General features: G+C 47.7%; 1 protein-coding gene across 1 annotated transcript in view; it reads left to right on the plus strand.

The window, feature by feature from the left end:
• The window catches only part of SLC27A1 (solute carrier family 27 member 1), a 42,131-nt gene that overhangs the window by 471 nt on the left and 18,690 nt on the right, over positions 1-22,970 (plus strand). Inside the window, exon 2 of the mRNA XM_006057903.3 lies at positions 1,461-1,628. Within this exon, the coding sequence (XP_006057965.1) occupies positions 1,462-1,628 (167 nt within the window). The 5' untranslated portion in view covers position 1,461. The remainder of the gene's footprint in view (positions 1-1,460; positions 1,629-22,970) is intronic.

The following is a 22,970-nucleotide window of genomic DNA, read 5'->3' on the forward strand; positions in this document are numbered from 1 at the left end:
TATTGAGACTAAACTCACAAGATTTGGAGATTCGGATTTGGGATTAGTTGGGTCCCTGGAATATACCTTTAAGACTGAGACAGGGGTTGGATTCCCTCACAGCTCAGTCTCAGTCGGTGAAGAATCTTTCTGCAGTGCAGGAGGCCTGGGTTCCATTCCTAGGTCGAGAAGATCCCCTGAAGAAGGAAATGGCAACCCACTCCAGTGTTCTTGCCTGGAGAATCCCATGGACAGAGGAGCTTGGTAGGCTACAGTCCATGGAGTCGCAAAGAGTCGGACACGACTGAGCGACTAAACCACCACCCAGGGGTTGGATATTCTGGGGCCCCTAGGCTGTGAGTTTAGGGCTCCTCAGGTTCCTGGAACGTGTGTTTAAAACCGAAGAGGCGTTAGGGATTGGATTTAGAACAAGCTGGGCCAAAACCCAGTACAGGTAGGCCCTGAGTACAAACTGGGACTTTATAGTCCCCGGGCGGTTAGAATTCAGTTTGCCATCTAGGGCTTGGACCGGGAGCGCCGGGGAGCCACGCCTCTTGGCTGAGTGACGCACAGTTTTCTAATTACCAGGCTGGGAGGGGAGCTGGGAGCCTGGCGAAATTTGGTCTTGGAGACAACAGCCGTCCTTGCCAGGGCGTTCTAGCCCCCGGGTCTCGTTGGCAGTGGTCACTCTGGCCAGAAACCCCTCTCTATGGTCCTGGTCTCCGGTACGGGGTGGGCCTTGGCTGTGCCGCAGGGGGGCTCTAAGTCAGTTCCGAAGAGAGCTTGTCTGGGAGGGCAGGTGGGGCGGGGCCTAGGATGCTAGGTGGGCCCGGGGGGTGGTGACTGCCAAAGCCTGAGGGCGGGGTCGGTAGCCGGGGTGGAACTCAGGCCTGGGAACACCGGCTAAGCGAAGGGTCGGGGGCGGGGCTTGAGCCCAAGGGCGGGGCCTGATTCAGAGTGGGGCGGGGCCATGGGGACTAACCTAGGGGCCGAACCTGGTCTAGAGCGGGCGGGGCTCTGGAACAGTGCCTGGCGCTTACGGGCGGGGCCAGAGGCCCAACCTGGGGGCGGGGCCAAGTGAGTGGCGGAGGCAGGTAGAGGCGGGACCTAGGGGAAAGCCCGGGACCAGGGTGGTGGGGCCAAGGTGGAGCCTAGGCTTGTGGGTAAGTCGTTAAGGTGGAGCTTGGATTCTGGGTACCGCCGCTCAAACGAGGCATAGGGCGGGGCTCGCCAGTGACTGACGGAACAGAGTCTGTGTCGGGGGAGTGGAGATACACTAATGATTGGCAGAAAAGCCTGGGCTGGGCTTGAAGCAGGGAGGTCTGGGACGGGGCGGAGCCTGTCCGAGACACGTCCAATCCCAGACATCGGGGTGGGGCCTGGCTCGAAGCGGGAGCCGAGCTCGACCTGGGGGCGGGGTTGGGTCGGTCTTGAGGAGGGGCCCGGGCTGCCCGCGGCCTCAGAGCTCTCCGCCTCCCCAGGATGCGGCCTCCAGGTGCAGGTTCTGCTTCCGTGGCCTCTCTGGTGCTGTTATGGTTGCTCGGACTGCCATGGACCTGGAGCACAGCGGCGGCGCTCGGCGTGTACGTGGGCGGCGGCGGCTGGCGTTTCCTGCGCATCGTCTGCAAAACCGCGAGGCGGGACCTCTTGTGAGTGCAGTCCGGGCCTGATCCAGGGGCTGTGGTCGGGGGCGGGCTGAGTGTCCAAGGGGGGCGAAGAGAGGGGGTCTGCAAGGGCGGCGTGAAGACAGGGGAGAGAGGTTTTGGAGGCTGGGAGGCGGGGTTTGGGTGAGGGCGGGGCTAGGGCGGTGCTGGGACGGAAAGGAGTGGATTGGGGACTCTGAGGGCACCTGCAGGGGACAACTTGAGGGTCTTTGGAGGGAGATGAGTAGGTTTCAGTGCCCTTGAGACTGAGTGGGTGACTTCAGGGAGCTGGACGACAGCTTGGGGGTATTAGGAGTGCGAGTAGGACTTCCGGAGAGCTGAGACTGATGGAGGGGGAGCTGTGCGTTTTAGGGGGGCGGGGGTCTCTATGCGGCTTTGGTGACTGGAGGACTGGGGACTCTTCAGGGACTCTGGTAGGTTCCTAGGGGGCTGTCAGGGGAACTTTCTCGGGGAAGATGAAAGGGCTTCCTGGGGAATGTTTAAAGGGTTTTTAGGGTCTTTGAAGGGTGTTTGTCTCTTTAGGGCCATTTACAGGTTTCTCTGTAGTTAGAATGCTGTTTGAGAGTTTGAGATCTGTGCGTGATTTTGGGGGTTGTTCAAGGCCTGCCGAGAGGTTGCTTAGAGGTCTCTGGTGACTGACTATCTCTAGGGAGGGTTCGCAGGCATCCTTGGAAGGTCTCTGGGCTGTCTCTGAGGTCCTTGCTCAGAGAAGCTGTTGGGAGTCCTTCTGGGGTGACATAAATGTTTCTGGGCATTCCACCGGAGCAAGTCTTAGGAACAGCCTCCATATGGAAGTCCGTGAACACTTGCTATGGGTCTGCCAGTCTTGGTGCCCATGAGAAGATGGGAGGACTAACCCACTGTAAAGATAAACTGAGTTTCTGTGAGCAACAGGGGTGGTGTGGAGTTGGGAAAAGTTCCTCTGCTAACTGACTGGTTCTGAACCTTTTAGAACCCACCCTTTCCTTTCTATACCCTGGTCCCTGCCCCTGGTTTTCTGACATGCAGCTCAGACTGTGCTCTCTGCTCACACATTTTCCACGACCTCTACCTGCTGCAGTAGAAAAGACTCAGTCCCCAGCTGTGTCCTTGGGGTTCTGCCATTCTGTTGCCTGCCCACTTGCCACTCTCCACGTCTCCATAGGGCCCCCAGATCAACTTGCCTTGTCAGGCTCAGGCTGCTTCCTCTGCCTGGAACATGTAAGTGTGCATGCTTTGTTGCTCGGTGGTGTCTGACTCTTTGCGACCCCCTGGGCTGTGGCCCACCAGGCTCCTCTGTCCATGGGAGTCTCCAAGCAAGAATACTGGAGTGGATTGCCATTTCCTTCTCCAGGGAATCTTCCTGACCCAGGGATCAAGCCTGAGTCTCCTGTGTCTGGAGGATTCTTTAGCACTGAGCCACCTGGGAAGCCCATGGGCCCTCTTTTTTTTTTTCCACCTGCTGATGCGTTATGATGTTGCCTCCCTCAGATGAACCTTTGCTGAATTTTCCTGGGCAGCACTCTCCCACGACTCCTTGTTGCTCTAAGAATCTAGACCACATGAGCTTTCTGACCTTGTCCCCAACCTCCTGTCCTTTTCTTTGTCGCTCTTCCCACTGTACTGGCCTCTATGCCATTCCTAAACATGCTCCTATTTCTTCAAGCCCCAAGGCCTTTGCACTTGCTGTTCCCTTTGCCCAGATCACGGTTCCCTTGCTCTTTATTTTCATCATGGGTTAAATGTCACCTCCTCAGACAGCCCTCCCTGACCCTGTGTCTCTGTAGACCCTCCCACCTTCTTGTTTTCTAGGAGAATAGCAAAGATTGACGCAGGGCTCCCTCTGTGTGAGGCACCCTGGGAATCATGACTTCTTCAAGTCCTCCCAGCCACCCTGGGAGGTCTGTACTGTCTTGTCCCATCTTACAGATGAGCAGATTGAGGCACAGCATGGTTTGCTCACTTGCCCAAGGTCACACAGCTGGCCAATACCAGGGGCAAGATTTGAACCCCGACAGTGTGGCTCCAGAACTTGACTTGTAACCACGAGCAGCATCAGTCACTTATAATTATTTTGTGTGTCTGCTTTCTTGCCTTTTAATTTTGGGGTCTCTTTCCCCCCTCAGACTAAACTGTGGGCCTGGTGGGGGCGGGCGGCACAGACTGTGCCACTGTGGCCCTGGCCTCCTCCCATCAGGGTGGCACCCAGGAAGTGCACAGGATATATTTTTTGGCTGATGGACCTTTCCCTACCTCCTTCCTTGGACTTGCCTAGGCCCCAGCTCTGCTCCATGGGGCAGGGGCTATCCATGCCCAGGCCTTTCTCCCCTGGCACAGGGTAGGAGCTGAGTCCACTCTGAATCCCTGACACAGAGCATGGCACACTTTCTGTAAGGAGGCAGCCTGGAAGATGGCCTCACCTTCTGGTCTTCATACCTTTGTATGATCCCTTTCCTTTGAGTGTGGGCTGGACCTAGTGATTCACTTCTTTTTTTTTTTAGTTCACAAATGTTTATTACCAAATTGCTGAAAGCTTTTAAGAGAAAAGATAAGAGGATTTCCTTAAACCTGGAAAAACAAAACATAAAAGAACCAGCAATGTTTTAAACAAAAAATCATAAAAAATTATAATCTTCATCAGTTCATTCAGTCCTATGCAATTAGTTTTTGATCTTCATCTTTTGTTAGCAGTTTTACGAATCTAGTTTTTCTTTAGAGTTCTATAAATCCTTACCCAGTTGATGTTACGATCTGAAAATTACCATAAACTTGTATCCTAGAGTACTTGTCAGAATCCTTTTTAGAAATTTCTCTGAAGAAGGAACATTCTTGTGGTAACTCTTTAGGAAAAGCCTCGGAGTAAAGCAGTAACTGTCTGTAAATGTCAAAAGACTTAAAATGCCATGGCTAAAGATCTGATTAGAGTTCAATACAGTGTAGTTGACAGGGAAATTTGGTTATTTCTATGATACATAGCAGTGTAAGACAATGACTAGAATTATGATTGATAATATTATCAATTATTATATTATTATTATAAATAGAATATCACTATATGTATTATAATGTTTTATCTCAACATTACCAGATACTAACGTATGTTATATTTCTAGGAACATCATATAATTTTAAAAATACTTATATACCTATAAAATACAATATAAAGAAAGCTTAGTATTTTTACTTCTTAATACTTCTTCACATGTAATTTAACATATCAAATAAGTCTAATTAGTTTATCATCTATATTTTTATGAGAAGAGAGAACAAATCTTTTGTAATATGCTGCTGCTGCTGCTGCTAAGTCGCTTCAGTCGTGTCCGACTCTGTGCCACCCCATAGACGGCAGCCCGCCAGGCTCCCCCGTCCCTGGGATTCTCCAGGCAAGAACACTGGAGTGGGTTGCCATTTCCTTCTCCAATGCATGAAAGTGAAAAGTGAAAGTGAAGTCGCTCAGTCATGTCAGACTCTTAGCAACCCCATGGACTGCAGCCCACCAGGCTCTTCCGTCCATGGGATTTTCCAGGCAAGAGTACTGGAGTGGGGTGCCATTGCCTTCTCCTTGTAATATGCTAGGGGCCCTCTAAAAAAATCCCAAAGTTAGTTTGAGGTCAAAAAGACTTCTTTGAGAATTTCATTTTGGGGAAGTTTGTAAAAAAATATTAAAAGGTTTAAAAACACTTGGTCACAGAGGGTCATAGGACACTGTGAAACAATACTTATGTATTTAACCAAAGTGGCAAAGACTTTACAGGCAAATATAGATTGCATGGCTAGTGATTCACTTCTGATGAACAGAATATAGCAGAAGCAATAGGATATTATTTCTGAGATTAGGTCATCAAAGACTGTGGCTTCCATCTGGGGTGCTCTTTCATGGGTCCCTTACATGGCAGTCAGTAAGGCAGCTCTCTGGAGAGTGAACTTGGAAGTGAATTCTTCCCCAGTGAAACCTTGAGATGACCACAGGCCCAGCCAACACCTTGATTTACAAGAGAGCCAGAGCCAGACCACCCAGCTAAGATGCTTCTGAATTCCTGAAACTGTGAGATAATGAATGTTTGTTATTTCCAGTTGGTAACTTTGGGTGTAATTTGTTACACAGCAATAGCTAACTAGTGCATCTTGTCATAATACCCACCTCCCACTCCATACCAGTGTTCCAGTGTTCTCAACAGCCTTGTAAGGAAGGAATGCTTACTAATCCCATTTGATTGTTGATGAACCAAAGCACAAATAGGGCAGGTCATTTGCCTAAAAATGCATAGCCAGGGAGGAGCAGGGCTCTAGAGTCTGTTCTTAGCTGCTGTGTTGTGCTGGAGTAGTGGTGGAAGCTGGCTGCCTTTAGATCTGAGGTTCAAAAATATTTCAGCAAAAAACAAAACAAAACAAAACAAAAATATTTCGGCACCCTGCCCCAGTTCTTCCAGCTCTCCTCTATTTTCATCATGAAATCTGATCACATTCATCCTTGTTTATTTCTTCCTGCCCTGGTGCCCTGGAGCTCAGGGTGGAACACAGGAGGGGGCAAAAGGAACAGAGGGACAAGAAGAAGTGTCAGGAAGGGTCCAAAGGCAGACAGTGGCCTCTTTGTCCCCAGAGTGGGGGTGGCTTGTGCTGCTGCCAGGCAGGGCGGCCCAGGCATGTGGCTGGAGCCCAGCGCTGAAGTCCACTGCCCATCCATGGGTGTGCTCCAGAGAGGGCTGCGGATGTTCGGGTAACGTGAGCACGAGCCCCTGTGGCCTCAGTTCGCATTTCTTTGCTGTGTTGTCTGTGGACAGGAAGCATCCTCGTGGGAGCTGTTTCCTATGGTTCCGACCCTTAGTGCTAACCCTCTCCCCATGGCTGTAACACTAGTATCCCTTCATGGGGTTTTGGGGGTACCCTATTGAATTCATCCATGGGAAGCTCTTAGAGGAGAGCTGGGCACAAAGTAGGTGCTCAGACTTGTTGGTACTGATTGCTTTCAGGCAGCAGTGGGTACCTCAGGGGTTAGGAGCTTGGTGGCTGGAGCCAGAGTAACTAGCCCATGAAATATCACCCTCTGGGTCTCCGTCCCTTCGTCTGTAAGAGTACTTTGTACAGCACCTCTCCTTCAAGAAAACGTGAATTGAGCACCTGCTGTGTGCAGCACGGGCACTCGGCCTGCCACGTGGTACACGTTGAATGTTGCCCTCAAGCTTCGGGGCAAGCTTGAGCAGGAGCAGAGGGACCATGCCAGGGAGCCTGGGTCTGGGTTGTTCTGTCCTCTACTTGTTGTGTGACCTTGGGTATGTTAATTCACCTCTCTGAGCCCCCACCTCATCCACCATCTGACATGGGGATTTTAGAACCCTACTTTGAAGGGTGGCTTTAAGGTCAGCTCAATAAACACTGAGGACGCTCATTGGAGCAACTCTATTTATTAGTTGAATGGTCAAGATATCAGGATTTGACCAGGGAGTTGAGTGTATAAACAGCTAACTTTTGACATTTTACATTTTCAGTTTTTTTTTTTTTTGTAGCAATTAATACATAACAGGTACAAAATTCAGATGTTAGAGAGAGGTTTGCAGTGAATGTTGCCCTCTGTAGACTGCCTGCAGCTCTGCAGTTCCCCTCCTCAGAGGTGTCTTATGTCTCTTTGCCAAAATATAATTATATAGGGGCTTTCCTGGTGGTCAAGTGGCTAAGACTCCATGCTCCCAATGCAGGGGGCCTGGATTTGATCCGTGGTCAGGGAACTAGATCCTACGTGCTTCATCTAAGAGTTCATAGGCCACAACTAAAGAACCTGCTTGCTGCAAACAAAATCTGGCGCAGCCAAATAAATACATACATATTTTGAAAAAGAAATATATGCAGACCTTTTGTTCTTTTTTAAAAATATTTGGCCACACCCCGTGACTTGTGGGACCTTTGTTCCTCAACCCAGGGTCAAACTCATGCCCCCTGCCTTGGAAGGCAGAGTCTTAATCACTGAACTGCTGGGGAAGTCCCAGACCTCTTGTTCTTGGTGCTCACAAGTGGCCACACATTCATCATCATTTTCTTCACCTCATGCTTTCTTTCTTCTCTCCACTTACACTTGAAATTTTTACGTTTATTAAAGTCATGCAAGGTTCAAGATGAAAGATTCTAAGCCGTCTACCTCAAGTGGCAGCTGCCTGCTCAACCTTGACCCACATTTTCTCTTCTCTATCAGGAGTGATTCTTACCTCTTGTTTGAATCTCCAAATGGCTTGCTGCTGCTGCTGCTGCTGCTAAGTCGCTTCAGTCGTGTCCGACTCTGTGCGACCCCATAGACGGAAGCCTACCAGGCTCCACCGTCCTTGGGATTCTCCAGGCAAGAATACTGGAGGGGGTTGCCATTTCCTTCTCCAGTGCATGAAAGATAAAAGTGAAAGTGAAGTCGCTCAGTCGTGTCCAACTCTTAGCAACCCCATGGACTACAGCCTACCAGGCTCCTCTGTCCATGGATTTTCCAGGCAAGAGTACTGGAATGGGGTGCCATTGCCTTCTCTGCAAAATGGCTTATGTGACAATATGTGCATTTTTTCACTTTGAGAGCTCGTCTGTCCTCTCCCTCTATGGAAGATGAGGATTCAGCATCCCTTTATTCCCTGTCCTCATTTTCTTTCTGTTCCTGTGCATGTTGTATGCATATCCACCTCCCGTACATACCCAGACATACATGTTTTTCCATTCCTTCATTGTCCCAGTATTATCACAGTAGATTCTCATCATCTGTTCTACAGAATTGCTGCACACATTGAATTAGCAAATACTGAACCATTGTTCCTAGGGAAAATACAGGGTTAGGTTCCTGACAGCCTCTGATCACAACATTTCCATCAACCAATCAGTATGTAATCTTGTTTTATGCGTGTTCTATTTAAAGACACCTCCTATATATTGTTTATTTATTACAACTTAACTCACTGCCAACAACATTATAACTCATGCCTGAATAAAACTTTTCTAATATGCACATCTTCTCCAAAAGGCACATCACAGCCTTCTTGCGCTAAGGAACCCTAGACATCATTTCAGCATTATGTGTAGGACCCATTTTAAACAGAAAAATCACCAACAAAAAGCAAAAAGCTTACAAAAACTGTGGTGTATGTGGTGTTTCAGTTCAGTTCAGTCGTTCTGTCGTGTCCGACTCTTTGCGACCCCATGAACCACCATATGCCAGGCCTCCCTGTCCATCACCAACTGCCAGAGTCCACCCAAACTCATGTCCATAGAGTCGGTGATGCCATCCAGCCATCTCATCCTCTGTCGTCCCCTTCTTCTCCTGCCCTCAATCTTCCCCAGCATCAGGGTCTTTTCAAATGAGTCAGCTCTTCGCATCAGGTGGCCAAAGTATTGGGAGTTTCAGCTTCAACATCAGTCCCTCCATTGAACACCCAGCACTGATCTCCTTTAGGATGGACTGGTTGGATCTCCTTGCAGTCCAAGGGACTCTCAAGAGTCTTCTCCAACACCACAGTTCAAAAGCATCAATTCTTATGTGCTCAGCTTTCTTCATAGTCCAACTCTCACATCCATACATGACTACTGGAAAAACCATAGCCTTGACTAGATGGACCTTTGTTGGCAAAGTAATGTCTCTGCTTTTTAATATGCTTTCTAGGTTGGTCATAACTTTCCTTCCAAGGAGTAAGCGTCTTTTAATTTCATGGCCGCCATCACCATCTGCAGTGATTTTGGAGCCCAGAAAATAAAGTCAGCCACAGTTTCCACTGTTTCCCATCTATTTGCCATGAAGTGATGGGACCAGATGCCATGATCTTCATTTTCTGAATGTTGGGCTTTAAGCCAACTTTTTCACTCTTCTCTTGCACTCTCATCAAGAGGCTTTTTAGTTCCTCTTCACTTTCTGCCATAAAAGTGGTGTCATCTGCATATCTGAGGTTGTTGATATTTCTCCCGGCAATCTTGATTTCAGCTTGTGCTTCCTCCAGCCCAGCGTTTCTCATGATGTACTCTGCATACAAGTTAAATTAGTAGACTGCCAAAAGGATGTTTGTTTTTAATATAAGCTAAACAACTTTATGTATTTTCTCTGGAGTTATTGATTGCCTTTGTATTTGTTAGTTTTCTGTGTATCTATCTCTACTTCGAGCTCAAACTCCACACGTTTCTCTCTCTCTTCTTATGTTTATAGTATCAGATGGGCTTTCAATTTCAGCTTTTTGGAGAAATCTCTGTTCTAGCCTCCAATCTGTCCAAATTGTGCAAATTTCCCTTTCCACCTGAGGTGTAACCATCACCCCAGCCTTGCGCCTAGCCATCTTCCTGAGGATTAGCATCACTTTGTCTTGGGCTGGATGCCCTGTTTCCTGAGTTCCTGGTAGTCCTCCTCTTTGGTTTACTCTCTTAATTAGTGGGAGCACATCTTTATTAGTTTTGGGAGAAATGATGCATGGGAATTTAAGTTTTTGAGACCCTCCATATATGAACATATCTTTATTTCCACCCTCACACTTGATTGATGGTCTGGGTATAGACTTCTAGTTTGGATATTATTTTCCTTCAAAATTGAAGGCATTTCTTATTTTCTTCTCACATCATGGTTATTACTGAGAAGTCTAAAACCCTCTGGTTCCGGATCCTTTGTAGTGGCGTGTTTTTTTGTTTTGCTTTCTGGAAGCTTGTGGGATCTTTTCAAGATAGTGGGCTATTTCCATCCATCATATGATCTGTTGGTGGGGTTTCAGGTCAAGGAAGTTTTTTTAATCTTGTGATTGGTGATTTCCTCACCTTTCCTTCCTTTGTTCTTCTTGGAACTCCTGTTATTGAGTTACTGGAACAGTGTCTAGCTTGATACCTATTTGTTGAATATGATTTTGGATCTTCTGAACTGATGCTATAATTTTCTTATCTTTTCTCTTTTATTTTCCATCTCTGTCTTTTTATTCTACTTTCTATGATATTTCTTCAAATTACTTATAACCCTTCTATTAATGTTTAATTTATGCTCTCACATTTAAAATTTTTATTATGTTATCATTTGTTCAAATTAATAAACTTTTTATTGATTTTTTAATTATGTTTTTTCTTTTTTACAAAGACTTCATTTTTTATTGTCAGTTATAGGTTTACAGAAATTGAGCAGAAAGTATTATATACTCCCTCCCTATCCCCTGCAGTTTTCTCTGTTTTTAAGACCTTGTATTAGTATAGTACACTTGTCACAATTGATAAGTCATTATTGATACATTAGTGTTCAGTTCAGTTCAGTCGCTCAGTTGTATCTGACTCTTTGCGACCCCATGAATTGCAGCACGCCAGGCCTCCCTGTCTATCACCATCTCCCGGAGTTCACTCAAACTCACGTCCATCGAGTCGGTGATGCCATCCAGCCATCTCATCCTCTGTCGTCCCCTTCTCCTCCTGCCCCCAATCCCTCCCAGCATCAGAGTCTTTTCCAATGAGTCACCTCTTCGCATGAGGTGGCCAAAGTACTGGAGTTTCAGCTTTAGCATCAGTCCTTCCAAAGAACACCCAGGGCTGATCTCCTTTAGGATGGACTGGTTGGATGTCCTTGCAGTCCAAGGGACTCTCAAGAGTCTTCTCCAACACCACAGTTCAAAAGCATCAATTCTTCGGTGCTCAGCTTTCTTCACAGTCCAACTGTTGCATCCATACATGACTGCTGGCAAAACCATAGCCTTGACTAGACGGACCTTTGTTGGCAAAGTAATGTCTCTGCTTTTCAATATGCTATCTAGGTTGGTCATAACTTTTTTTCCAAGGAGTAAGTGTCTTTTAATTTCATGGCTGCAATCACCATCTGCAGTGATTTTGGAGCTCAAAAAAAAAAAAATAAAGTCTGACACTGTTTCCACTGTTTCCCCATCTATTTGCCATGAAGTGATGGGACCAGATGCCATGATCTTCATTTTCTGAATGTTGAGCTTTAAGCCAACTTTTTCACTCTCCTCTTTCACTTTCATCAAGAGGCTTTTTAGTTCCTCTTCACTTTCTGCCATAAGGGTGGTGTCATCTGCATATCTGAGGTTATTGATATTTCTCCCGGCAATCTTGATTCCAGCTTGTGTTTCTTCCAGTCCAGCGTTTCTCATGATGTACTCTGCATATAAGTTAAATAAGCAGGGTGACAGTATACAGCCTTGACGTACTCCTTTTCCTATTTGGAACCAGTCTGTTGTTCCATGTCCAGTTCTAACTGTTGCTTCCTGACCTGCATATAGGTTTCTCAAGAGGCAGGTCAGGTGGTCTGGTATTCCCATCTCTTTCAGAATTTTCCACAGTTGATTGTGATGCACACAGTCAAAGGCTTTGGCATAGTCAATAAAGCAGAAATAGATGTTTTTCTGGAATTCTCTTGGTTTTTCGATGATCCAGCAGATGTTGGCAATTTGATCTCTGGTTCCTCTGCCTTTTCTAAAACCAGCTTGAACATCTGGAAGTTCACGGTTCGCGTATTGCTGAAGACTAAATCCATATTTTTCACTAGGGTCATGTTGTATGTTATATATTCTATGGTGCCCTCACATTTAAATTTTCCAGGATCTTTTTTTTTCTTCATTCCCTGAAAGCTTTTTTTTAATAGCATTCTATTCTTATTTCATAGATGCAGTAAATCTTCTTACATCTTCAGGAATATTAATGACTTTATTAGTTTTCTTTTCCTCTTTGCACAATCTTTTTTTCCTCAGAGATTTTCTTCTTTGTTTAGTTTAGTCTCCATCATCCCTATTAGAGGAGCTCCCCAGGAGTCTGGTAGTCTTTGGTCGTAATGTTAATCAGAAGCTCTCAGCATGAGTGTGTGTAAGGGGCAAGGGGTCTTGTCAACTGAGCTTCATGATGAGGGCCACCTGGCCGGGTGGTGCTTTGGGGAAACCACAGTGCAGTGTCTTCGGGTCTTTCCTCTGGGCCTGGTCACGTTTCCCCTTAGGAAGCTCTTCTGGTCTTCTGCCTGGGGTAGAGACCCCACCAGCAGCGTCCCAGGAATGCAGAGGGGGAAGCGGGCTGGAAGTTCAGTATCTGGCAGGTGAACGTTAACACCCATTTGCAGGAAAGTGTCCCACCCAGAAACCATCCCGTGGTTGGATGTTCAGTCTCCTCCTGGGTGGCAAAGGGGCCACTTTCTTTTAAAATTTTATTTATCATTTTTGGCTGTGCTGGGTCCTCCCTGCTGTGCGGGCTTTTCTCTAGTTGTAGCAAGTGGGGGCTACTCTCTAGCTGCAGTGTGCGGGCTTCTCATTGCAGTGGCTCCTCTTGTTGCAGAGCACAGGCGCTAGGGCACGGGCCTCAGTAGTTGCCACACATGGGCTCAGTGGTTGTGGCTCCCGGGCTCTAGAGCACAAGCTCAGGAGTTGCAGCACAGCAGCTTAGGTGTTCCATGGCACACGGGAATCTTCCAGGACCAGGGATCGAACCCCTGTCTCCTGCACTGGCAGGCAGATTCTTTACCACTGAGCCACCAGGGAAGCCCTGATTGAGATACTGATGTATAATACTCTTGGTTTCAGGTGGGCAACATAATGATTTGCTATTTGCATAAAGGTTTCCCCTGCCATACAAAAATAGAGCATTCCTGTGAAACTGTTCATCAGCCAAAATGATGTAATGCAAAGAAGCAATTACCTTAGGATGCATCTTGCTAATGGATGCACAAAAGAAACTGAGATAAAAGTCAGGTGCTCACAGAGTTCAAAGCTATAGTGGCTTGATACTGGGATGCCAAGTGTATTTAGTTCCAGGGTAAGGGGCTTGGCGGTGCCTGTCTTGCTCCTTTGGGTTCATGCTGCCCCTGTAACAGCTCCCTGTTAAACAAACACGGAAGGCTGTTTTCACATTTTGCCTTTTTCCATATAAGTGAAAGTCCTCTTTAGATTTCTTTTGGTTCTCAAAAACAGGTACTCATTTAGGTCTTTCACATAAGTGAAGAGGCATTAAAGTGAATTTTTGAGAAGTAGAGTGCATTATGTATATTATGAAATGGTTATATTATATATATTGTATCTTGTATATTATGAAATGATTAACCACAGTAAATCTAGTTAACACCCATTACCATACAAAGTGACAAAATTTTTTTTCCTTATGAGAAGAACTTCTAAGATCTACTCTCTTTGCAACTTTCAAATATGCAGTGAGGTATTATTAACTATAGTTGCTATGTTGTACATGCATCCTCATGACATTTATTTCACAGAGGGAGATTCTTAATTTAATTTTATTTTTTGGCCATGCCATGTGGTATGTGGGATCTTAGTTCCCTGACCTGGAATGGAACCTATACCCCCTGCATTGGAAGCACAGAGTCTTAACCATTGAACCTCCAAGGAAGTCCCAGAAGGGGCTTCTTAAACAGATCTCTACCAATTCTGCAGCCCAGGATTATGCTTTCTCCCATCTCCTAGAGCCCCTACCGCTTATCTGCTGTTTCCCAGCTTTTCAAAGTGAGGTAAGTTGGTCTCTATGCCCATCTTACCAGACCTTGTGAGTACACACTTAAAAAAAAAAAAAAAATCCCTTTAAGGACTTTCCTGGTGGTCCAGTGGTTAAGACCTCAAACTTCCACTGCAGCAGGCATGAGTTCAACCCCTGATCAGGGAACTAAGAGCCCCCATGCTGTGTGGAGCAGCCACAAATAAAACAAAAAACTTAAAAAAATAAACCCTTTACTAGCTGTTTGGGGGGATGCAGGGAGGTGTGATGATCAGTCAGTGTCTGGGTGCTCAATCAGCTGCCTTTGCTAGGAGGTCAGCACTGACTTTTCCCATTTACCTTCAGGGTCCTTCCTCATTCCTCGCAGCGGGGGTGCCGTTCTCCTGTGCAGCTTTCTGTTGTAACTTCGAGCTGATGTTCATCTAATCCCTCACCTACTGCAGGATGTTTGGATTCCTTCCTGTCTTCTGCTCAGAGCTTCCCAGGTGGCTCAGTAGTAAAGAATGCACCTGCCAATGCAGGAGCCGCAGGAGACCCAGGTTCCATCCTTGGGCCAAGAAAATCCCGTGGAAAAGGGAATGGCTACGCATTCCAGTTCTTGTCAGAATAATCCGATGGACAGAGGCCCCTGGTGGGCTATAGTCCAGTGGGTCACAAAGAGTCGGACATGAACTGAGCACACATATCCATCTTCTGCTCGTTGGAAGCTGCAAATGAATAATGTGCTATCATTTCCCCCATGTGACTTTAATGAGCCAAAATCAGTCCATGAGTTAGTGGAGTGATTCAGAGCCATGAGAGATATTCCTGACCCCGTGCTGTCTCTACCCAGTCTCTGCTTCACTCTCTTTTCTCCCCTGTCTCTGCTCCACTCTCTTTTCTCCCCTGTGGGCCTTTGCTCTCTTTTAAATCTGCCAATCTCCTTTTTGCCTCCAGGTCTTTGCACTCAGGGAGCCCTCCATCTGGAATTCTTCCCCTCAAGCCTAACCTATGGCTGATTCCTTCTTATCCTTCAGAGTTCAGTGCAAATGTTGCTTCTTCAGGCAGGGCTCCCTGGTCCCCGTGGGTGAAATCTGGTCCTGGTTGTGCCTGATCACATTGTCTTGTTTGCTTTTTTCTTAGGAAACGTATAAAACTGTAATGGTTTTTGTTTGCTTTCTCCTTGATTATGAACTGTAGACCCACAGTGGCAGGGATCACACCTGCCTTGGTCCCCTGTGTGTCCCCATTCCTGTCATGATGTCCAGCATGTTGTCATCCTTCATGGAGGTGTGCTGCACATGTGGATCAACTCCTCTGGGGAGGCGTTCTCTGTGAGGAGGCTTCAGCTGCAAATAGTGGGAATCCCAATTAGAAGTGGCATCAATAGTAAAGCACATTTATAGCCACATGCAGTGGGGTATTGGGACATGAGATGGCTTCAGATGGTTGATCAGTTTGTGTTCAGCATGTTCTGTTGACCCAGGTTCCTTCTGCCTTTCTGCTCTGGCATCCTTGCTGCAAAGGCGTGGTGTCTCCAGTTGATTACCCTCATGGTCTCAGATTGGCTGCTGTGGCTCCAGCCATCACATGCTGACAACTTCTTTGGACAGAAGAAAGGGAATACAGGACTACTGTGTCCCATGTTGCAGGGGGTGTGAAAGGAGCTATTGTGATGGCAGGGGGTCTGTGAGTTGGGCACTTATGGAGTCAGAGCCAGATTTCCAGAGCTTTAAACACTGAGCAGAAGAGTCTTATGTTCCCAGGGAATGGTTCTGAGTAGGGAAGCAGCACAGCCAGGCTGACCTGCAAAGAGGAGGATGGTGGCTTGGTGAGGAGGATTTGGGGCAGCCAGGCAGGAAGTGCTCTTGTTCCCAGAGAGTGGGAATGGAGACACACACCCCTCTCTCCCCTTGAGTGGGGCACAGGGGTGAGAGCAGTAAGGAAGACAATCAAAGGCTGGAGATGAAGCAGTGTGTGTTAGTTTCCTGTGGCTCTCAGAACAAAGTAGCACAATCTGGGTGACTTATAACAACAGAAATTTATTTGTGGAGGCCTGCAGTCTGAGTCTTCCCAGGTGGCACAAGTAGTAAAGAACCCACCTGCCAATGTGGGAGACATAAGAGATGGGGATTCGATTTCTGGGATGGGAAGATCCCCTGGAGAAGGAAATAGCAAACCAATCCAGTATTGTTGCCTGGGAAATCCCACGGACGGGAGAGACCGGTGGGCTACAGTCCACGGGGTCACAAAGAGTCAGACACAACTGAAGCAACTTAGCACGCACCCACAACGTCTGAAGTCAAGGTGTGGGTAGGGCCTTCTGGAAGCCCCAGGGAGAATCTGTTCCATGCCTCTCTCCTAGCCTCGAGTGGCTTCCAACAATCCTTGGCGGTTCTTGGCTTGTGGTTGCATCACTCAGTCCAATCTCTGCCTCCACCTTCACATGGCCCTTTTCTCTGTGGTTGTCTCCTCTTCTGTCTCTTAGAAGGACACTTGCCATTGGATTTAGCTGTGCTTAGTCGCTCAGTCATGTCTGACTCTTTGCAACTCCATGGACTATAGCTTGCCAGGCTCCTCTGTCCATGGGGATTCTCCAGGCAAGAATACTGGAGTGGGTTGCCACGCCCTCCTCCAGGAGATCTTCCCAACCCAGGGATTAATCCCAGGTCTCCCATATTGCAGATGGATTCTATACCATCTGAGCAACCAGAGAAACCCATTGGATTTAGGGCCTACCCTAAATCCAGGAGGATCTCATCTGAAGATCCTCAACTTCGTTATATCTGCAGAGACCCTTTTTCCACATAAGGGCTCATTCACAAGTTTGGTGGGTCAGGACTTGCATGTGTCTTTGGGGGGCCACCATTTACCCCCCTACCTGCAGGGTGGGGCCTGGCCCAGGGTGGAGGTGGGAGACTCAGAGGAGGGGACTGCACTGTTCCAGGTGTGTGATGGGGGGCCTTGGCCATGCTGGTGAGATCGTCAGGCTCCAGCTAGTCTTCAACGGAGAAAGTAATTTGTTGTACCCAGCCTTGAGGACCTCCTGAGCCACCACACCCCGTCTGGGCTTCGGGATGCCGGGGTCACTGTGACGTGCTGTGAACACATCAGGCACTTTTTGTGTCCTCCAGAGCCCACAGCATAGAGAAGGACACTTGAGAAGAAATTAAGGAAATAATTTAAACATTAGAAAGTGACAGGAAGGGGACTTCTCTGGTGGCTCAGTGGTGGAAGAGCCAAGCTGCCAGTGCAGGAGACACAGGTTCAGTCCCTGAACCGGGAAGATCCCACGTGCTGTGGAGCCACTAAGCCCATGCACCACAACGACTGAGTCTGTGCTCCAGAGCCCACGAGCAGCGGCTACTGAGCCCACCTGCTGCAACTGCTGAAGCCCTGCCCCTAGAGCCTGTGTCTACAAGAGAAGCCACCGCAACGAGAAGCCTGTGCACCGCCGCTGGAGAAGCCCCTGCTCACCACGGCTAGAGAAAAGCCCGAGCAGCAGTGAAGACCCAGCACAGCCCAAAATAAAAATAAATAAAAAAAAAACATCTTTTTTTTAAAAAGAGAGCAAGTGACATGAAGAATACAGCATGAAGGGGGTGTCAGGGTTCATGCTTGACTACTTCAGCCGGGGCAGTTGGCATGGGGCACCCTGCACAGGTGGTCAAAGAAGAAGGGACCAAGCTTGCAAAGCCTAAGAAGGAAGACCTGCTCCAGGCAGAGGGAACACCAGGTGCAAAGTCTGGAGGCAGGACCCTCCTGGGCAGAGTAATGATAAATCCCTCTTACTCAGTCCTTTTACTTGGTCGGGCACTTAATACACTTCACGGGTATTAGGCCAAGAATCCTATTGTTTCCCCATGTACAGAGACATTGCCACGCTGGGCCTTGCTTCCTGTTTGTAAATGGGACGATGGCAGTATCTATACTTTGCTGAGCTGCAGAATACTTTAGAGGTTGTGATGTTTAGCCTTCTGATTCAAAGTAGGGAAACTGAGGCCCAGAGAGGGCAGGATCTGCCCAGGTGCCACAGTGGGTAGGTGGTACCAAAGCTGTCAACTCCAGGCCACTTCTTTCCTCTGGGTTCTGCTGGAGCTCAGAGCTCTGGGACAGACACTTGAGGAATCAGTGTTTGCACAAGGCTCTCAAGTGATGTCTTGCCCCATCTCCTAGACTCCTTGGGGATTTTCTGTGCTGGCCCCCACTCTTGGAACTTGTTTGTTCCTCTTTCTTCCTTGCAGTGATAGTGAAGTTGCTCAGTCGTGTCCGACTCTTTGCAACCCCATGAACTATAGCCTACCAGGCTCCTCCATGGGATTCTCCAGGCAAGAATACTGGAGTGGGTTGCTATTTCCTTCTCCAGGGGATCTTCCCAACCCAGGGATCGAACCCGGGTCTCCCACATTGTGGGCAGATGCTTTACCCTCTAAGCCACCAGGGAAGCCCAATGCTGGGCTGGAGGAAGCACAAGCTGGAATCAAGATTGCCGGGAGAAATATCAATAACCTCAGATATGCAGATGACACCACCATTATGGCAGAAAGTGAAGAGGAACTAAAGAGCCTCTTGATGAAAGTGAAAGAGGAGAGTGACAAAGTTGGCTTAAAGCTCAACATTCAGAAAACGAAGATCATGGCATCTGGTCCCATCACTTCATGGCAAATAGATGGGGAAACAGTGGAAACAGTGGCTGACTTTATTTTGGGGGCTCCAAAATCACTGCAGATGGTGATCGCAGCCATGAAATTAAAAGATGCTTACTCCTTGGAAGGAAAGTTATGACCAACCTAGACAGCATATTAAAAAGCAGAGACATTACTTTGCCAACAAAGGTCCATCTAGTCAAGGCTATGGTTTTTCCAGTAGTCATGTATGGATGTGAGAGTTGGACTATAAAGAAAGCTGAGTGCATAAGAATTGATGCTTTTGAACTGTGGTGTTTGAGAAGACTCTTGAGAGTCCCTTGGACTGCAAGGAGATCCAGCCAGTCCATCCTAAAGATCAATCCTGGGTGTTCTTTGGAAGGACTGATGTTGAAGCTGAAACTCCAATATTTTGGCCACCTGATGCAAAGATCTAACTCATTGGAAAAGACCCTGATGCTGGAAAAGATTGAGGGCAGGAGGAGAAGGGGATGACAGAGGATGAGATGGTTGGATGGCATCACTGATTCAATGGACATGGGTTTGGGTGGACTCTGGGAGTTGGTGATGGACAGGGAGGCCTGGTGTGCTGTAGTTCATGGGGTTGCAAAGCGTCAGACACGACTGAGTGACTGAACTGAACTGAACTGAACTTCCTTGCAGGGTGGGTATGAGTCAAGTTTGGGAGCTTCCTTGGTGGCTCAGATGGTAAAGAATCTGCCTACAATGCGGGAGACCCGGATTTGAACGTTGGGTTGGGAAGATCCCCTGGTGAAGGAAATGGCAACCCACTCCAGTATTCTTGCCTGGAGAATTCCATGGACAGAGGAGCCTTGAGGGCTATAGCCATAGGGTCATAAAGAGTCGGACACGACTGAAGTGACTGAGCATGAGTCAAGTTGCTGGGCAGATAAAATGCTAATTCAATTCTGATTTCTTATTGATAGTGCATACCTCCCTGAGGACAGGACAGCAGCAGAGTTTATTGAGAATGTAAGACATGTCAGGCCCTGTCCTTAGAAGTCTCCATCCATCTCTTTTATCCCCCAGTGACCTGGAAGGCATAGAATCTTATTGTCTCCATTAACCAAGAGGCCCAGCGCAGGATGTACCCACCAGGGTCCCATGAGTGTCCTGGGGCTGCTGTAACAAAGTACCACAATCCTGGTAGCTTAAAACAAAAGGAACTTGTTGTCTCAAAGTCCTGGAGACCAGAAGCCAAAATCAGTTTCTGGGGACTCCAGGTGTCTTTGGCTTGTGGCTGCATCACTCCAGTCTCTGCCTCTGTCTCCACAGGGTTTTCTCCCTTGTGTCTCTGTGTTCTCCCTTCTTCTTCTTCTTTTTTAAGATCAATACTTCTTGGCCACGCACATTGCTAGCATGCAAGATCTTAGTTCCCCAACCAGGGATCGAACCCACATGCCCTGCAGTGGAAGTGCACTGTCTTCACCACTGGACCGCCAGGGACGTCCCTCTCTCTTCTTATAAAGCGCCTGTCAGTGGATTTAGGGCCCACCTAGGCAATCAGGTGGAGAAGGCAATGGCACCCCACTCCAGTACTCTTGCCTGGAAAATCCCATGGACGGAGGAGCCTGGTGGGCTGCAGTCCATGGGGTCGCTAGGGGTCGGACATGACTGAGCGACTTCACTTTCACTTTTCACTTTCATGCACTGGAGAAGGAAATGGCAACCCACTCCAGTGTTCTTGCCTGGAGAATCCCAGGGACGGGGGAGCCTGGTGGGCTGCCGTCTATGGGGTCTCACAGAGTCGGACACGACTGAAGTGACTTAGCAGTAGGCAATCAGGAAGACCTCATCTCGTATTTACCTTAATTATATCTACAAAGACCCTGTTTCAAAATCAGGTCACAGTCTGAGGTTCCAGGTATACATGAATTTGGGGGACACTCTTCCACGACTATAGTCACATAGACAGAAGAGACTGGGTTGCCTTCAGGTCAGCCTGTGGGACACCAGCATTATCCTTACATTCCAAGCCCTATCTCTAGTGTTGGAATTACAGCTCTGGACACAATAGACAGACAGACAGACAGACGGGGTGCCTGCTGTCATGGAAACAAAGAACTTAGGAAACCCACAAAGGAAGAACTGAAACCCACAGCTTCAGATTGTGATGATTGCTCTGAAGGAATAAAACCTTATGGGGGTGGGAACTGGGAGTGTATTTACCCACTGTTACCCACTGCTGTGTAGCAAATTACCCTTGAGCCTCAATGAGGGGCCTAGGGCAGAGTACTCCAGGCAGTGGGAGCTGTGCAAAGGCCCTAGGGCAGGAACCTTTGACTTGCTGAAGATCAGGAAAGGAGGCAAGAGCAAGCTGGGGGAATGAAGAGTGAAGAGGTGGTCAGATGCATGGGGCCTGTCCATGCTGGGCTTCCCAGGACACAGGGAAGGCATATGATTAACAAAACAATGGGAGCCTTTGGAGAGTTAAAGTATTATTTTTTTTGATTGATTTTTATTTTTTTTTAATTTTTAAAAATTTAGGGAATTCCCTCGGCAGTCAAGTGGTTAGGACTCCATGCTTCCATTGCAGGGCACCCAGGTTTGATCCCTAGTCAGGGATCTAAGATCCTGCAAGCCTCATAGTGTGGACAAAAAAATAAAAATTAAAAATTTTATATTTTATATTTTTAAAATGGAAACATTTTATTTTAAACTAAAATTTATTTTATTTGATTTTCAAAATTTATTTTATTTTTTAAGATTCTGTATTAAAAATTTTACTATGGAAAATTCAAGGCTGCAAAAGTAGAGAGAATAATGTAATAGGCCCACGTGGCCAACCCCCCAGCCTTGGTGATCTTCATATGATTGTTTCCTCATCTCCACCCACTTCCTCCTCTGTCTGAATCTCAGCGGCACATATTTTCATCTGTTAGTTTTCCAGAGTATATCTCTGGAAGGCAAGGGCTCCCTTTTTTAACCTTACCACAGATAGGCTTCACGAGTTTCAGTAATTTTTGTTGTAGTAAAATGCATATAATTTACCATCCGCAACATTGAGTACATTCACAATGTTGTGCAACCGTTAGCTCTAATTCCAGAACATTTCCATCACCCCAAAAGGAAACCCTGTCCCCATTAGCAGTCATTCCCCATTCCCCTTTCCACAGCTCCTAGGAACCACTAATCTGCTCTGTCTTCATGGATTGTTTATGAGGTGTAATTTACCTATAATAAAATGTACCCATTCTAAGTGTTCAAGTGGGGCTTGGGGTATCACACCCAGGTTACCACCACTATCAAGATACAGAACATTCCTGGACTTCTCTGGTGGTCCAGTGGTTAAAAATCTGCCTTGCAATGCAAAGGATGCCGGTTCAATCCCTGGTCAAGGAAGATCCCACATGCGAGGGGCCACATGCACAGCTACTGAGCCTGCACTCTAGAGCCCTTGAGCTGCAGCTCCTGAAGCCCACCTGCCCTAGAGCCAGTGCTCCACAACCAGAGAAGCCACTGCAATGAGAGCCTGTATACCACAAGTGGGGAGTAGCCCCTGCTAGCCACAACCAGAGAAATTCCATGCGTAGCAACAAGACCCGGTACAGCCACAAATAAATAAATAAATATTTGTAAAAGCTGGATTAATCATTTCAGAAAGATATGGGACATTCCCATCTCCCCAAGGACCTCTCCTGCCTCTTTGCTGTTGGTGTCCCTGCCCTCCGCCCCAGGCCCCCACTGATCCGCCTTCTTCCACTTGATCAGGTCAGCTATCCACAATAGGTGCTCACTGCTTCCGGGATGAATGATGGAAACTCTGCCTTTGTACTGGCTGCCAGGAGGGGACAGGATTCTGGGCTTCATGTTCAGGGATGTGAATACAACCATCCAACCTCTGTTTACAGAGCACCCACTATGTGCCAGGCTCCTAGTCAGATGCAGAGGGAGTTGCTTCCTCTAGGCCCCCTCAGCAGGCTGCTGCAAACAGCGACTTTGATGAGGGGAACCCTCCCATTGGAGATGTTCACTTACAAGGATCCATTCGGCCACCAAGAGTAACAGGGCAGGCACCCAAAGGGACCTGGTGGGCAGGAACCTGCCCAGGACTCCTTGTCCTCACTCTTCACATCTGTCTCCATTGCTGGTCCCTATTCAGAGAGGCCTTGCCCCGAGACCCTATTCATGTGTGGCTGCCCCTGCCTTTGCCAAGGATCTGACCAGGGCCTGGCCAGCTGCTCCCTTTGGTTGCGAGGTTCAGGCCTGGCCTGGGAGCCCCAGACGCTCCTCCCTTCCTCCAAGTGTCCCATGCGATTATTTGTGGCAGGCTCACTCGACTCCAAGAGGG

The sequence above is a fragment of the Bubalus bubalis genome, chromosome 9 (assembly GCF_019923935.1).
Source record: "Bubalus bubalis isolate 160015118507 breed Murrah chromosome 9, NDDB_SH_1, whole genome shotgun sequence".
Taxonomy (NCBI): Eukaryota; Metazoa; Chordata; class Mammalia; order Artiodactyla; family Bovidae; genus Bubalus; species Bubalus bubalis.